Genomic DNA, 17,696 nt, shown 5'->3' on the forward strand with positions numbered 1-17,696 from the left:
CTGTGGGCCTGGGGTCCCTGCAAGATTCCCATGTGACTGGACATCAGTCTTCCCCTGGGTCTAGGACAACAGTTCTCAACCTGTGGGTCATGACCCACCCCTTTGGCAGTGGAATGACCCTTTCACAGGGGCCACCTAAGACCATATTTCCAATTATCTTAGGAACCAAGGACACCGTTCCTCTGTTGTCTCCAGGCAGGTCTGCCCACATGCAGATAGGCTGATCTGCTGAGAAAGAAGCTCTCTCAACCTTCCCACTGACGTTGGCTTTCCGCATTCTGTCCCAAACTGTAACAATGTAGTTTACTGTTGCTATGTTAGGACTGTTACCCATGCTACACCATGCTTCAAGACAAAACTTCACTTATTTTTAATTAGAAATAAATATTTCACAATATATCATTACATATTGTTTTTGTGATTAATCACTATGCTTTAATGATGTTCAATTTGCCTACAATGAAAGTACATCCTGCATCTCAGGTATTTACATTACGATTCATAACAGTAGCAAAATGACAGTGATGAAGTAGCAATGAAAATAATGTTATGGTTGGGGGTCAGCCCCACATGAGGCACGGTAGGAAAGGGTCGCGGCATGAGGAAGGTGAGAACCACTGCTCTAGGAGGTTCTCAACACGGGGATCCTAGTTGCAAAGGATGTGCTCTTTTTTTTTTTAAACATTTCATTAGGGGCTCATACAACTCTTATCACAATCCACATATATACATACATCAATTGTATGAAGCACATCTGTACATTCTTTGCCCTAATCATTTTCAAAGCATTTGCTCTCTACTTAAGCCCTTTGCATCAGGTCCTCTTTTTTTCCCCTCCCTCCCCGCTCCCCCCTCCCTCATGAGCCCTTGATAATTTATAGATTATTATAATTTTGTCATATCTTGCCCTATCCAGCATCTCCCTTCCCCCCCTTCTCTGCCGTCCATCTCCCAGGGAGGAGGTCACATGTGGATCCTTGTAATCAGTTTCCCCTTTCCAAACCACTCACCCTCTACCCTCCCAGTATCGCCCCTCACCCCCTGGTTCTGAAGGTATCATCCACCCTGGATTCCCTGTGTCTCCAGCTCCTATCTGCACCAGTGTACAACCTCTGCCCTATCCAGACTTGCAAGGTGGAATTCGGATCATGGTAGTTGGTGGGAGGAAGCATCCAGGATCTGGGGGAAAGCTGTATTCTTCATCAGTGCTACATCGCACCCTGACTGACTCATCTCCTCCCCTAGACCCTTCTGTGAAGGGATCTCCAGTGGCCGACAAATGGGCTTTGGGTCTCCACTCTGCACTTCTCCCTTCATTCACTATGGTAAGACTTTTTTTGTTTTGATGATAATGCCTTTTACCTGATCCCTTTGGCACCTCGTGATCGCACAGGCTGGTGTGCTTCTTCCATGTGGGCTTTGTTGCTTCTGAGCTAGATGGCCACTTGTTCACCTTCAAGCCTTTAAGACCCCAGGCGCTATATCTTTTGATAGCTGGGCAGGGCTCCTCTTTTTTAAGTGTGAGGTCCCTCCCTTCTCTGTTCACTTCCCTCCCTTTTGTGCTAAGGTTTAAACATAAAAGGCATGAATCCAGGAAAGATGTGACCTGAAGAAGGAAGTGACTTGAACCACACCCTCTTGGGAAGGTCCTGCTTCATTAGCACGCAGAGGTCAGGATTCAAGGCACCTGTCATGGCTGGGGCAGGCTGTCAGCTTCCTGGTGAGGACACAACTCACACTAGGCCAGAAAGGGAAAGGGGTGGCATGGGTTAAAGGCACAGGTATGGAGAGCATGCGGTTCTGGGGGCTGAGAGGCCACTGGGTGGGGGGGAGCAGGGTCTGTGGAAGGTGGTGGCTGAGAGGCTGGGGGGCATAGGACAGACCCTGTAAGGTGGGGATGGGGGCCCTTCATTCCCTGCCTTAGGTCCTGGAGAGCCTTCCAGCTGGTGTGTGGAGGGTGCCCCGGCGCCCAGCCAAGAGGGGCTGCCCCCTCTTTCCTGAGGAGTGAGGACCAGGGTGGTGGCTCCATGTCCCCCGGGTTGCTCCCAGAGCTTCCCGGCCAGCCTGGGGCTGCTCTGTCTCTGGCCTCCCCTTGGGACCTCCAGGGACCCCAGACAATATGCTACCACCAGCGCCTGTGAGCATCTGGGGTGATACATGAAGCACCAGCTGCCACAGCATGGCCTCGCCACGCACAAGACACGGGCACTCCTGGGCCCTCCGTCTGCCTTGCCACCCTCGGCATGACAAAAGCCTCATTGCTGACACGCCCTTGGGGGGAGAGCACCTGGCCTGAGACTCCTGGTCAGATGGCGGGAGGGCACACGAGCAGGAAGCCAGCCCCCACCTCCAGCCTCGGGAAAGTCTGCTCCCTAGGGGGTCCCGGAGCCCCAGGCACAATCAAGGCACCGGATGCCCAGAAACACTCACAGCCCAATGAAAGAGACAGACAAGCCATCGAGTGACCAGAGCATCAGGACTGGGACTGAAAGAGAGGCCACGCCAGGCCCCAAGAGCAAACGTAGCAGCCGGGCCTGACTTCCAGGCGAGCCTCCGGAAGGCCAGCCGGGCTGTGTCCAACCTCTCGGGAGTGAGGGATGGAGGCAGCAGGAGCAGCCACTGCCAAGGCCCAGAGATGGAGGCGTGCCCTTCCTGCGGAACCAGGAGAAGCACGTGCGGATGAGGAGCAGTGGGCAAGGACCTGGTAGGAGCTGGGGTCCTGGAGGCCGCAGGCCCCAGATGACACACAGGCTTTATACCATTAAGGAATGCCAGTCTTGACTCCAAGTGGGATGAGGGATTCAAGCCCACCTCCTGAGCACACTCCGTCTCCAGGTGTAAGAACGAGAAGGCTGTGACGGGGGCGAGGACAGACTGTTAGTGGGGAGAGCATTAGGGCGTTCTGGAAAGATCCAGCCTTGGACTGTGGTGGTAGACGTGCTAGCAGTGAGAAGGCAATGGCTCCAGGACTCTCCCGAAGCCCGAGCCGGCGGTCCCGATGGCACAGTGGAAGAGAAGAGTCAAGACTGAGCCTGTGGGAGGGCAGCCTTTCCGCTCCCCGAGGCAGGCTTTGGAGGGGAGGATGCAGACGTTCCCTAGACAGTCGAGTGGAAATGCTGGGCTCTCTCAGGAGAGGACAAGGGCAGCTCTGGGAATGGCCGTCACAGAGCTGGCATATCAAATCCCTAGGCCACAGGAGGTCACCAGGAGAGGAAGAACACCAAGAAGGGACAGGAAACAATGAGCGCAAACTGAAACTATAAAATTCTCAGAACAAAAGCCTAAACAGCGAAAGACAAAATAAAGCAATAGCCACCCACCAAACCCGTTGCCAACTAGTCTATACCAACTCATGGTGACCCTATAGGGCAGGGTAGAAGTGTCCCTGTGAGTTTCTGAGACTGTGACTCTTTACAGGAGCTGAGAGCCTCATCTTTCTCCCTGAGAGCAGCTGATGAGTTTGAACTGCGGACCTTCATGTTAGCTGTTCAATGTGTTACTAACTATTCCACCAACCAACAGCCAAACTCACTGCCACGGAGTCGATGCCAACTCAGAGTGACCCTACAGGACCGGGTAGAACACCCAGACTCTTTAAATCAGCGGTTCTCAACTTGTGGGTCACAACCCCTTTGGGAGTTGAACGACCCTTTCACAGGGTCTCCCAAGACCATCGGAAAACACATAAACATTCCACGATATATAATTACGTGTTGTTTTGTGATTAATCGCTATGCTTTCATGATGTTCAATTTGTAACAATGAAAATACATCCTGTATATCAGATATTTAAATTATGATTCATAACAGTCGCAAAATTACAGTTATGAAATAGCAATAAAATATTGTTATGGTTGGGGTCATAACATGAGGAACTGTATTAAAGGGTCACGGCATTAGGAAGGTTCAGAACCACTGCTTTAAATAAATCTTCATGAAAATCTTAAACTTTCGTCCATCAAAAGACGACCAAAAAAAAAAAAGTGAAAATTCAAGCTGCTGACTGAAAGAATAGGTTTCAGAACCATAGGTCCAATAACAATCTAATAATCAAAAAGTCCCTGGAAAAAGATGAAATTTTAAAGATAATGGAATATTTCCCCGACACTCAGAAGCCAAAATGGCTGAGAAACCAAAATCCAGACAGACAGACAAACTCACTGCCATCAGCCAGGCAGACCTGTCCCTGTGGGTTTCTGAGACGGTAACTTTTTACTGGAGTAGAAAGACCCGTAAAAGGATTGCCCTGAGATCACCTTTAAAGCTTAAGTCCCAGATACCGCCCTCTTACAATGAAACAATAGTTTAACTGAACTAGTTTAAAAAAAAAAAGATTCTGCCTTGAGCATTCTACTCTTCTAAGAATCACCTTCATGGAATCAAACCGCCACCGGGAACTCCAAGAGCAGCCCGGACGCGTCGGGTCGGTGAGTCCGTGGGCGTGGGAAGGACCAACTCAGACGGGGCGGGAATGGTTGCAGGACACGGAAATGAGCTCCAGGCCACTGGCGTGTGCACGCAGGAACGTCGGCTCGGTGCGTGCTGGACTGCACGTGTTCTCCACTATGGGGAGGTATGGGCGGAGGGTGGGGGGAGTGAGAGATCTGAGCCCTAAGGCCCTTCCACATTAAGAGAGTCGGGGAGACATACAGGGACCTGGGAAGGACACATGCAGGGGGGCCATCGGGAGAGGCCAGCGAGTGTGCCCTTGGGGGCCCGGGGAGAGGGGTTCCGCGCAGGAGGGCCTGCCCACCATGCGCGGGCTGAGGCTGGTCAGCACCGAGTGCACTCAGGGACATGGACGGTGCTGGTGGTCTGCCTGTGTGTTGGGAGGGGACTGAGCACAGCGCCCTGCCTGCTGGGGTGCCCCTCGTCCTGAGGACACACGTGGCCACCCTACCGCTAACAGCCGGAGCCGGACCGAGATGGAAGCATTCTTCACCCCTGCTCTGCCTGCCCAGACCAAGCTCTGCGGCCGACGACGGATGTTCCCGTCTGCGGCGACACGCAGGGGCAGGGGACGATCTGAGGAAGTTGGCGATGTTAACAGACGCTTCCAGGGCAGGCAGAGCCACTTAATGACTTCATTTTGCTCCTGTCTTCTCTGGCTGGGAGATTGGCCTTCCAAAAGACCATCGTGCGCAGCGAATTGGAGCCCGAGATAGAGCATTCGATAGTAGCCTAACACACAGCCTCTGCCAGGGGTTTCAGATGGCCCTGCCGGGCCCCGGCCACCTCAGCCCCCGGCCACTGTCAGGCGTGAGGACCGAGCGTGAACGAGGGCGAGGCTGACCCTGTCCAGGGTTGCGGCAACTCCCAGTCTCCACAGCAGGAGATTGTAGTCCCAACTGACCTACCGAGAAGGCCTGGAGCCAAACTCCAGCCCCAGTGCAGAAAGGTCATTTAAACAAATAAGTCAGTACCTGAAGAACACTTAGCGCATGCCCCGGAGGACTCACTAAACGGTCTCATTATAATCAGAGTGCAGATCATAAATCATGCGTCCTATCACTACAGTAACATTATTGTTATTGTGAGAAGCAGCAGGAGTACTCATCGGCAAGGCTCCAAATTAAGGGGGTCGGTGCGCAGCATGGCAGATTCCATATTAATATTAGGATAAGTTCTCATGTCAGAAACTGCCCCACGGCACAGAAGTGAGAAGTCTTTTGAGATCAGGCGCTCCCCGTCACTGGAGGTGACAGAGCTGGACAATCTGCTCCAGAAGCCTCAGCGACGACCTCCCCCAGCCTGTTGACTGGGGCTATGCCTCGGGCTCAGCACCCACCACCCCCACTGGACCCACCTCATCCATGAGCTCGTCTACCCAGCCCGACTGCAAGCCATGAGCTGGCAGGACCCGCCTCTCGCATGCGCAGCCCCTCCAGCCGGCCACCGCTGGGATCACAAGCAGGCTCTCCATTCGGCAACAACAGTCTTCCAGCTGTGGTGAGCGTGCAGTTAACGGTGTTGTAGATGAACGTCCAAGCTGCCCGAAAGAGGCCACCCATTTTGCAGGTTGGAACACTGATGTTCAGGGGACAAAGGGAGAGCGAGAGGCAGGCCTCGATGTTGAATCCCCAGGCTCTACCACAAGGCAGGTGAAGGATCAGTCTGAAACCAGCCTTTCCAACCTTCACTTGGGTTACTGCTGGATCTGCCTCCTGAGTGGCCCAGGGCCACCTGGGGACCAGCACTCAGCAGAGGCCTCTAAGTGTGGCCCACCCAAGGCTGTAAAGACCCCTGGAGCCAGCCAGGTGGGCCCAGGCAATGCCTTCCCACTGGTGAGAAGTGGACACAGAGGTCCAGAGGGAAGAGGGGTATGCCCAGGGCCACACAGCAAGGAGCAGAAACTGAGCTCCTGGCTGCCAGGCCTGTCTCTGCTGCCCCACCCTGCCACACTGGAAGGGAGCAGGCAGAGAGGCCCACCCAGCCCAGCCCAGGAACCTGAGCAGGGCCGTCTTGCAATGCATGAGGCTCCTCTCCCTCCCGAGGCCCCCTGGAGCCAGGGATCAATCCCCATTGCGCCAGATGGACGCCCCACTGTGATTGCCAAGTGCAGCTGTAATGGGCCGGAATCCTGCACTGCTCCCGAGGCCGATCGATACTGCCTGGTGTTTGCAAAAGATGGGCCAGGAGCAGAGCCTGCTGGAAGTGGGCGACCGCACCGGAGAAGCAATTCCCAATTCCCACCTCGCTTGTACCTTGGGCCTCTGGGGACCCCATGCCCTGGGGCACCAAGCAGTGGATAGGCTCAGATGGTGCCTGTACCCATCCCTGTGAGAGGCCATTGTCACCCCAGTCAGCAGCCCTGGTCCACTCACAGCTGCTCATACATTTGCCTCAAGGGACCTGCTTGCCCTAAATGTATTCTCTCTGTTCCGAAGGGCTCTCCCAGTAGGACGGGGTTAAATGGTGGTGTGAATGGAATTGTGCCTCCATCACCCGAGGATGAGTTGGGGTCCTGACCCTCTGGCCTATGGATACAACCCTGTTTGGGCACACAGAGCTTTCCCAGGCCGTATTGATAGGGTATCCGAACCCCACTCACTTCTGCATGATAAACAGAGCCCGCTGGATCCAGGAGATAGCACTGAGAAACGGAGGAACCCCAAAGCTGCCTACACAGAGGTAAGGTCCTTCCCCCAGATCCGCCAGAGCCAGTGCCCAGAATTGGGCCCCAGTCTCTAGACTGTGAGAAAATCGCTGTCTGTCCATCACAGTCAAGCACGGTGGCATTTCTGCCACAGCGGCCTGAGAGACGCAGAGACATGCACGGAGAACCGCCAGCCCTGGAAACAGCATATGAAGGTGGGAGAGACCTCTCAGGGCTCCCCCGGACTCCTTCCTGCCTGGACCCCGCCCCACAGGGGGGGGGGTCTTCTCCTTCCATCCCCCACTGGGACTTTGTGGGAACTGAGCTCAGCCCCGCTTAGCAGGACACTGGCTCCTCTGCCGCCTTGTTCACTGGCTCCCCGCATCCACAGCAGCCCAGCCTGGCAGAGAGCTGATGAGCTGAGTGAGCCCCACAGAGTAGGTCCTGATGGTGTCCCACACCAGTCATAATCCACTCGAGCCTCTGCTCGCTCCATGGCAGCCCCATGCTCGGTCCAGAGATGGGGTGCAGTGGGGCAGCACAGATGAACCCCATGGAAAGAACCTGGCCCCATTACAGGTGCAATCATCCAGGAACACAGGCAAGAGCCATCAAATGTCATCTCAAAAGCCATCTCTCTCCAGACTTCTTCCCGTTTTCAAGATCCACCAACGCTCCATGAAGGACACCCCGACTCCCCAGCCATGCCATCAGACTCGGGGAGCCAGCCCCAGCCCTAAGCCACGCCTGAGAAGTACCTCAGGTGCTTCGACCAGAAGGACAGGGACGAGCCCTGGAGGCAGGAGGACAGAGTGCTGGCTGAGGTGGCCGGGTCCTTGGAGTCAGTATTTCTAAACTTGCTCATAGGTACCAGTCCCTAAAAGATCAGCACCCTCCCCACCCACCCACCCCTAGCTGCAAGCTGGGCTCAATTAATTCAAACTTCACTTCCTGAGAAATATTGGGGCCCCAGAGGCGTGCTGGGCCCTGAAGCCACACAATAAGATGTGCACTGGAGGAGTTGAAGTCAGGCTGCAGGGGGTGGGGGTGGTGGTAATGGGGGGGCACAGGAGGACAGATCTGGGGGGATGAGGGGGACACCAGGATGCTATGGACATCTCCTAAATAGCTCATCATTTTCCTCTAATGGCAAAAACAGACATATTCAAGGCAGAAAACACAGTGATCACATAGGGCAAAGACTGTACAGATGTGCCTTATACAATTGATGTATGTATATGTATGAACTGTGATAAGAATTGTATGATCCCCTAATAAATTGTTAAAATTAAAAAAAAAATTTTAAAGCCTGAAAGGTCACAAAACAAATACTCCACTTGCCAACATCCTCCACTGCCTGTGAGCACCTCACACGGAAGCAGACGGCGACCCCGTCTGTGTGTTTGCCCAACACTTTGATACTCCACATTCCCCTCTAGTACGCAGGGAGTGAGGGCCCCATGCCTGGGGGCATTCAAGTCGAGGCTGGAGGCCATGGTCCCAACCTCTAAGATAGACCCTCTTCACTTGTGTGAAGGAAGTCCACCTCGCCCCACCTCGCCCCACCTCATGGCCCTCGTGCTAACTCACCGACAGGAGTGTCCTCGCTGATCAGCAGGTATGTGTCAAAGAAGTGGTTGGTGAAGAAGGGCAGCCGGTTCACTTGACCTGGGAATCAGACAATAGGAGTGTCAGTCCTGCACACCTGGGCAGCTTCACGCATGCTGCCAGGTGATGCCCGGCAGTCACCACCCATGTCCCGGGACCCTGGCAAGTGCTGGCCTACTTTGGGGCAAACGAGATGGCTGCCAGGAGGGCAGGCAGACAGCTGTCGGGCTGTGTGACTGGCTAGTCTGTGCCGTACAAGGCAGCTGTGGATGGCTACTGAGCAAGTGTGGCTGGTCCCCACGGAGCTGTGCTGTGGGTGTACAACACACGCACACACACACACAGGAGGGCAAAGTCTCCTGCACCGACGTGAGCGTGCACCAGCATCACCACTATAAGACATGCGTGGTCACCCCTCAATGCGTTGGCGACAGAACGACTGTACGATGTGGCGATGCTCTCCGAGGCGACTGAGTGCCACAGAGATCTAGCTGCAGTGACCACAGGCACACCTGGTCCTGCTGCCTGATGCACAAGAGCAGAGTGATGGAAGCAGCCCAAGGGTCCGTCACCCGACAACTGGATACACCAACTATGGTGCCTGAATGCAATGGAATGCTGCACCCCTAGAAAGAAGGACGAGGTGTCCTGGGGATATAATACAGAGGAGTCTGGAGACCATCAGACTGACGCAAATAAACGAGTCACGAAAAGACAGCTGTCGCATGGTTTCATTTTATAAAAAAAACAACAATCAGTATATACATAAAAAGCAAAACGTTCTTTGATCGTTACCAGGAATGGAAGTGGTGATGGGAAAGGCAATGCCCACCGTGATCGCCAAAGTCAACCAAAGTCGTTCATGACCTGGGACAAGCAGATGGATTCTCGGCTCCCACTGAATTCTGGCCCCGACCTAAGAAGAGTTCGTGCGGATAACTTGGTCCTGCTTGATTCTCGCCTTCACGAAAAGATCACTCCTACCGAAAAATGTGGTGAGGAGAGCAGATGGTGGCCAGCTGTCAACTGGAATAGCGTCAGGGTCTTAAAGGTTTGTATTCCAACACGCAGCCATCCAAGCAAGAAGTGTGACCCAAAGATGATAAAGTACCAGAGCGTACATTGTGAACACCCAATTTGTAGAAGGCTAGAGAGACAGTGGGAACCCAACATCCACCTGTCAATATCTGTTGGGTCAGTGAATGGCCCAATAAAACAAGTAATAGTCATTGTAAAATGCCAACCTCCACAGAGTCAGCTGTGACTCATCGCCACCTTTTGGACAGAGAAGAAGGGCTCGCCAGGGTCTCCAGAACCGTAAATCTTTACGGGGGAGAAAGTCTTGTCATTCTTCCAAGAAAGGGCTGGTGCCCTCTCCAAGTGCTGACCTTGCAGTCCACAGCCCGACTTGTGAAGACTCCCCAAGCGCCCCGTGAATAACAACAACCATTCTCTGCACCAGCCACTCACATCATCTCAGTCCATGTCCCCCACTCCACTCTGGAGGAAAACAAGGCTCAGAGAGGACAGTAAACATGCCCAGGGCCACACAGCTAGCAAGCGGAGCAGGTCATCCTGGGCCCGAAGCCTCCAGGTGGGGCCTGAGTCTGGAGGAGACAAGCATGATGCCCACAGGGGATGAGTCCCCCATGCCACCAGGGGATGAGTCCCTGACATGAGGTCTCTCTGAGGCTGGCTCCACGTCCACCCAATACCCTTCCTAGTGGCCTTCAGCAGGCGACAGGGGGCCCTTGACTACCAGCTAGAGGTGGTCTGGTCACTCCAGGTGGACATTGCTCAGTCCTACCACTGGCCTCCTGCTGTTCCTCACAGTCTTTGGCCATGGCAGGGCTGGCCTCTCCTGCTCTCAGGGCTGTGCCAGGCTGCAGAGCCCAGAGGATGAGATGGCAGGGACTTTTCCATCTCACCCAAGATGCCTCCTGGGGGCAGTGGTAGTTACAAAATCTGTTGTCAATTTGAGACTTAAGAGTGGATGGGTGGGTCTAGCCTGTCAATCAGGCTCACAGCTTGATGACCTCATTTGGAGGTGCTAAGGAGTTAAATAGCTCCCTGGAGGTGGGACACATGCTTGCTCTCTGTGGGACATTCCTGCAGACAGGACAGGGAGCTAGGTTGGAGTCAGGGAGCTGAAGGAGGCACGTGGAGACCTCTGCCACTAGAGCCACAAGACTTTCCACCCACTGGCCCATGTTCTTCCTGCATTTGGTAGCACTGCATGTGTTTCGTGAGTCTGAAGAGGAATTTATAGATTGGTATCGGATATATAGGCTAATACCGGACTTATGGACTTGCTCTGAACTGGGCTGGGATGTTTTCTCAATATTCAACTGCTCTTATATATAAAGCTCTTTCTTACACACATATGTGTCTCTGGATCTTTATCTCTAGTCCACACAGACTCACACCGGGGCCAAGGGGGCCAGATGAAATTAGGGTTGCTGGCATCCTGCAGCTCCCTTGCCTGGAGTCCGAGTAGAGCCTGAGGGCTCCCTTTTTCTTGAAATAAACCGGATGCCAGTGGGCTGATGATGTTATCATTCTCAGGGATCTCACACAACCCCAAAGGCCCAGGTGGCCGGGCCCTGGGCCACCTCTCCTGCCACCTCCATCCCCAAACCTATTCAGACAGATAACACTGCTGACGCCTCACAATCATTAGCCTTCCTTCCTCAGGTCTCCTCGGACCACCTCACTTGCACATGTTCACACACCCAAGCACTTCCCTCTGCCCTCTGATATCAGGCGCCCAGGGCCCTGGCACCACAGCCAGGGCTGCTGCTGAGAGGCCTCACGGTCCTCTGGGATGTGCCTGGGCCTCTTCCGAGCCACGTGACCTTTCCATGTCTCAGTTTATGTCTGTGTAAAAGAGCAACAACAAGAGGACTTTTTCCAAGGCTGACCTGGAGATGAAATGAGATTCTATACATAAAGCGCTTAGCGCCGGCGCCTGGCACACAGCGAGCCGTTGGGAGACGCTGCTCCTGTTAGACTCTGGGGTGACCAATGCTGGCGTGGCCAGGGGAGCGTGCCTCTGCTCCCTTTGGGGAGCCGGAAGTGGTCCGGCCCAGGGAGAAGGCTGCAGGTGGGTGCCTGGGGAGAATGCAGAAACAGGCCTGGGCTGCTGGGGGAGGAATTCAGCAAAGAAAGAGGAGGGGAAACCCCCCACCTGCAGCAGCCTCATTCATTTTTAACTTTTATGTTACAGGACCTGCCGATAACCGGACGGCGCGCTCCGCATGGGCAGCTGGGCAGAGACGCGGGATGTGTGGCCTGCCACCGAGCAAGCGGTGTGGCCTGCCACCGAGCAAGCGGGCTGCTTGCTTCCATCAGGCCCAGCAGCCTTCCCTCGGAGGCCCAGCAACCTTGGGCTGGCAGCCAGGGCACTCGGGGACAAGGAGGGGGTGACAGGAGACAGTGGGGGAGGGCAGGGCACAGGTGACTACTCTCTTCTTTAAAAAGCACTTTTAGAGCATGAAAGTAAACTGCTGCTCCAGGAGCTTGGAGGTGAAGCGGGGACGTGGATCAGTGTAGAGAGGGAGGGAGCTGGGGACGGTTTGGGGCAAGGAGGAGAAGCCCAGCGCCCCTGCCCCCTGCGAAGGGTCTCCACTTCCCTCCCCCGCCCCCCGCCCCCCCGCAGTCACTGCTCCCTCCTGGAGCCCTTTGACCCCACATCTCCCTGCCACCCAGGGGACTGACTGCCAGCACCCCTGCAGGGCGTGAGGAGAACTACCCTGGGGTGCCCCAGCCTGTAACTCCTTGCAGGGACAGAAAGCCCCACCTTTCTCCAGCAGCTCCCCAGGGGGCCATCTGTCATATGGATGGGGTCACCCTAACTTCGAACCACTCACGGCACCGCACAGCAAACATCTGGTGGGTGCCTATCGACGCGCGGATCAGTAAGTACCACATGCACCTGGCTTTTTGGTTGTGTGTGGTGTTAGTGAGGGGCTGGGCCGGCGTCTTCCTCTCAGCCGTTGCTGTGTCTGAGCCCAAGGTGGCCCTTCCCTCTCGTGGAAGGTCTGGCTCTGCTTCACTGACCCTCTTCTTGACCGAGCACACCTTGAGGTGTCGGGCTGCTCATTTCGAGGTGGGTGGTTCAAACTCGCTAGCTACTCCACAGGAGAAAGAGGAGGCTGCCTGTCCTGGTGCACACGTTCCCCTCGGGGCCCTCACCGAGGGGTGCTGTGAGTGGAATCAGCTTGAGGGGGGTGAGTTGGGTTTGGTAAGAGAAGTGGTTGGGGTGGGGCAGGGACATGGTGGTCCAATGATGGAATTCTGGAGTCCCCGGTTGTCTGCCGCCAAATATCTCACTTTGACACTGCCCATTGGCAAGAGCCTGTAGCCCACAGCCGCACGGTGCTGTTGGGCAGGGGACTGCCGGGAGCCGGGGCCCAGCTGGGTGGCAGCTCACGTCAGGACTCCAGCTTGCAAGCACACAGGCCTGAGGGTGGGTGCTGGGAGGGCCCTGAGAGGGCAGTATCTGACGAGGGTGCCCTGGGTGTGTGTGGAAGAAGAGAACTGTGGGAAAGGAAGAAAACCTGGACAAGGCAGGTGGGGTGGGAAGCTCCCGGGCTGCCCTGGGAAGGCCCAGGCAGGGGTGTGGCTGTGTGGGGAGGGCGCCTACAGGATGCGGAGGGCCTTGAACACCAGGCCAGCAACTGGACGCAGAATCCGTGGGACTGAGGGCTTCCTCACAGGACTTGAAAAACGCTGGCAAGGGACTGAGCCTGCACTTGAACCTTGCCGGTCTGAACCCAAGTCCAGGCTCCCCCGCATCAGCAAGAACATGTGGGAGAATATCACATCAGGGAGCACACTCTGAGCCCTGCCCCATGACAGGGATGGGGCGCTGCGCCCGGAGCCCAGAGCAGCCTTTGGGGGGTCAGGGCTGTGCACACCTGCCCCTCACTGACTGCCCGACATGACTCTGGGAAAGGCCCACTACCTCTCCGCCCCATTTCCCCACCTGCCTTCTTCCCTGCTGATGGGGTCCTATGCACGGCTGTCCGGTGTGGGTGGGAGGGGTGTGTGTGCAATGTGGCCCACAGGAGCCTGGCATGCTGTTGTAAGTGGGGAACCCAGGTAGCAGGCTCATGCTCAGTGCTTGGGGACCATTTGTACAACCTGGCAGGAGGTTAACCTGGCCCAGTAGACATTCAGGTCTGGCTGAGCCGGAGAGGCACCGCATGGGCAGGGGGACAGGCAAGCCTTTGCCTGCTGCCTCGCCCACACCCTAAAAACAAGACTGCGCAATGCAGAGGGGTCCCACACTGAGGCCTGTTGGGGAAGCTTTAGTTTAGACGATGGCAGGCCGGCAAGGGGTTGGCATCACAGAGTTTGTCCAGAACCTGGGCAAGAGAGGAGAGGAATGCTGGGGCCGTGGGCCAGATGGAAATGGGGTAGGCAAGGGGGCAGTGTCTTTCAGCCAAGTGGCAGGCTTCCCCTGAAGGGAGTGATCAGCACAGAGTGGGGAGGGGTCTGAGCGTCCAAGCTCATAGAGACCCCGCGGGGCTGAGCCTGCTTCCCCTGTCCAGTTAACCCAGAGGACCAGAGCTGCTCTCAGGGATTTGTGCCTGAAGCCCCCAGAATGTGGCCAGAGACAGGCAGGCAGGGGCTGCCATCCTGACAGTGGCCCGGGGAAGAACAGAGGCTTGGCCTGGCTTAGCTGGGCCTGCTATGTTCCCCCTGGCCCTGAGAGAGGGTCTGAGCTGCCTCCTCCTAGTCCTACAGGCTGTGCAGCAATCCTGGGCTGCTAGCAAGGGGGTGAGCTCCTCATCACAGGGAGCATTCCAGTCCAGATACCTCCCAATAAGGTGGCCAAGCTAGGAGGCCTTCAGGGATGCCAGGCCTGCAAGATGAGAGGGCTCACTCCCAACAAGCTCTGCTGTAGCTGCCTCTAGAGACTGCCCTGGCTCCCTGGAGGGGGATCAGCCCAGGGCCCCGCACAGGAATGTGTTTGCACGTGTCGCCAGGCATGCGTGCCTGCGGCACTTCCCAGGGGACACTTTGGGCCTCCGGGACACCCTGCCAGGAAGACGGCCTACCAGGCTGCTGCTACCCTGGCCTCCTTTGGTGTCACCCAGAGCTTCGCCACAAGGCGAAGGGGAGGAGGGCTGATCCTCAGGCTTCCCCTCTCCCTCCCTCTCACCTGCTCTAAACCCCTTCCCTAGTCAGAGCCCTGAGGAAATGCCCCCCTGGCTGGCAGACCAGAGTTACCTTTCCTTCTGATGGGCTTTGCTGGTGCAGGCGCCGCCCCTGCTACTCAGTAGTATGGGAATTCCTGCCCTGTCTTCTTCCCCAGCTAGACTCTGCATACCCTGAAAATGGGCTGGTTCTTCCAGGCACGCCCAGGGCCATGCAGACTCTGCTCACTGCCCCACTCTCCTTCTTCACCTGTTCCCGGGGGAGGCCAGGCCCTGGTCCGCAAGACCCATCGCCACTGAGCCAATTCCAAGTCATGGCAAAGCTATGGCAAGGGGTGGCCAGGCCTTTCTCCCGTGGCACCACTGGGTGAGCTGTGAACCAACCATCTTTAGGTGAACACCTGATGGAGAACCATGTGTACCTCCCAGGGCCCTTGGTCACACAGTGGGTGTGAGGAAGATGGCAATTGCGACCAGGTGCCGCATCCCAGGCAGGACGGTTGGCAACCCCTGGCGTCTCCTTCTCAAGCCCCCTCCCATGAAGTCACAGGCCCTGGGGACAGCTGGTATTGTCAGCCCTTCACTCAGCCACACAGCAAGGGTGGGTCTGCAAGATCCTGGCGAGCCCGCTCCTGATCCGTTCTCCCAGAGCACAGAGCCAGGTTGGCCCAAGGTCTCCAGCCCAACTGTCCAGCAGAGAGAGGTTGGACTTACCCCAGCAGCCTGAGATCAGCACAACAAGCCAGACCAGCCGGCCGCTGGTGGCAACGTGGCACCTCATGGCTCCTGTGGACAGAGAAGAAAGAGGGTGAGAAGCTTCTGGTGGGTGATGTCCCTGGTCTTCTAGCCCCTCCTGCCCTCACCACCCCACCCCACCCCACCCCACCCCACCCAGCCCCAGGGAGAACTGGCGGAGAGAAGAGAGCAATCCACTAGTGAGGGGGCATGGGGAGAAGAGAGGGTCTACATCAATGAACCAATCTACGGTCAGCATAACTGAGGGATGGCCCCTCTGTGCCCTCATGGGCTGGCCAATGTGCCGGAGGGACTCTGTGGGCACAGTCAGTAGCTGGCACAGACCATGTTCACCCACAGCATAGTCTGGCTCGGTCCCTTCCCCAGGACCACAGCCCCCAGAAGCACCCCCGGGACTGTACCCTCTGGGTAGCCTTCCGCATGAACCACAGAGGCAGGTCAGCCAGGGCTTGGGAGGAGGGTGCTTAGCAGGAAAAGCTGGTAGATTGCCGCCCTCCCCCCACCATTCTGACCGAAGCCCCTGGCTGCTGCGTCTCCTTGTCCTTTTCGACCCCAGGACCTTGGCCACGGAAAGAAAGGAAATCATCATGGCCACACACGAGTATCAAAGAGGAAGGGAGAGAGGCCTGGACAGCCCGCGGCCAGTCTACTGTAGGAATTGAGTTGTGTCTCCCCGAAAATCACAATCCTACCCCCCTGGTCCCACGGGTGGAGCCCTGGTGGTGTAGTAGTTACACACAGGGCTGTGATCCGAAAGGTCGGCAGTTCAAAACCACAGTGGCTCCTGGGGAGATGGGACGGCACTTTCTACTCCCGCAAACAGTGACAGTCTCAGACACCCATAGAGATGTCGCGGTGAGTCAGCATCGACCCGATGGCAGTGAGAGGGCCCTGGGGGCGTGATCCTGTTTGGAAATAGTTTTCCTTATTATATTGACCAGGTCCTATGAGACGATCCTAACCCCGATCACCGTTGAGTTTGAAAAATCCGGAGCCTCACGGGCACCCGGTGGGAGAGAACACCGGGGCTACGCAGCAGACACGGCCGAGGGTCGCATTCAAACCGTTCGCCTCCACAACGGCGGGAAAGCAGATTCTGATGTTCAAGCCCCCAGAGGTGGTGTTTGTGTGACAGCAGCATGAGGTAAGGGAGACCTCTACGGGAAGCTGGGGCCCGATCGTTGGGGCTCAGAGCTCCTCACCAGAGAGACCAGGGGCCCGCTGGGGACGGTGGGTTGCTCCCACTTGCCAAAGCAGCAGCTGCCCGGACCCATCCTTCAGTGCCCTTCCCTAGACCCCAGTAGTAACCCTGGCTGAACTGTCAACCCTGGCAGGGCGGGCACCTGGCCGGCTCACCTCCAGGCCTTTGCAAGAACCTGCCTCTTACCCTTCACTGAGCACCACCATGCACCTGCTGCTCAGCTTCAGGAGTCCGGGAGGCGGTTCTCCTGAGGTGAGAACAGAGCCTAGAACAGGGCCAGGAGCCGCTCAGAGATGCCCAACGCATGAGTGACGGGGTCAAGCTCTGGACTCAGGCTGATGTGCCACCTCCGTCATCAGTAGGGCCAGCAAAGGCGCGGGGGGCCCTGGGGCTGAGGGCAGACTTCCTCACCCGGGCTAACATCTAGAGGCCAGAGATCAAGACAGGCTCAGAATCCCGACGCCCTAATCCAGAGCCTAGAGCCATCTCTCTCTCTCCCCCATGGACAATGAGGGGGCCCGGTGAGTGGCTCCTGACCAACCAGACCACAGGATGCCACAACGCCCTTTTGTTGGCCTAACTTTGCATTTTAAATCCCTGTTAGAGAGGGCTCTGGTCCTACGTTTTTAAATAACATGGACCTCTCACAATTAAAAAAAAAGGGGGGGGATACAGCAATCCTTTGAAGAACCCCAAACTCTCAGGAGTATTTGAATCAAAAAGGGTGCAGCCCATCTTACCCCCAGCTTGCCCTCTCCCAGCGCTTCCCAGTGCACAGTCAGCACTCAACAGCAACAAGGGTTACAAACCCAACTGCCCACGGGCCAAGCCCAGGAGAGCAAAACACGAGGGGACGCGGGTGGGTGGGACA

General features: G+C 56.2%; 1 protein-coding gene across 3 annotated transcripts in view; it reads right to left on the bottom strand.

Annotated features, from left to right (window-relative positions):
- The window catches only part of CDH23 (cadherin related 23), a 410,239-nt gene extending 394,590 nt beyond the window's left edge, over positions 1-15,649 (bottom strand). For all 3 annotated transcript variants that reach the window (XM_075533399.1, XM_075533398.1, XM_075533397.1), the window contains exons 1-2: positions 15,583-15,649; positions 8,687-8,764 (exon numbers count right to left, since the gene is read on the bottom strand). In XM_075533399.1, the coding sequence (XP_075389514.1) occupies positions 8,687-8,764; positions 15,583-15,649 (145 nt within the window). The remainder of the gene's footprint in view (positions 1-8,686; positions 8,765-15,582) is intronic.
- Positions 15,650-17,696: the final 2,047 nt, after the last annotated feature.

This window comes from Tenrec ecaudatus, chromosome 16, assembly GCF_050624435.1.
Source record: "Tenrec ecaudatus isolate mTenEca1 chromosome 16, mTenEca1.hap1, whole genome shotgun sequence".
NCBI lineage: Eukaryota > Metazoa > Chordata > Mammalia > Afrosoricida > Tenrecidae > Tenrec > Tenrec ecaudatus.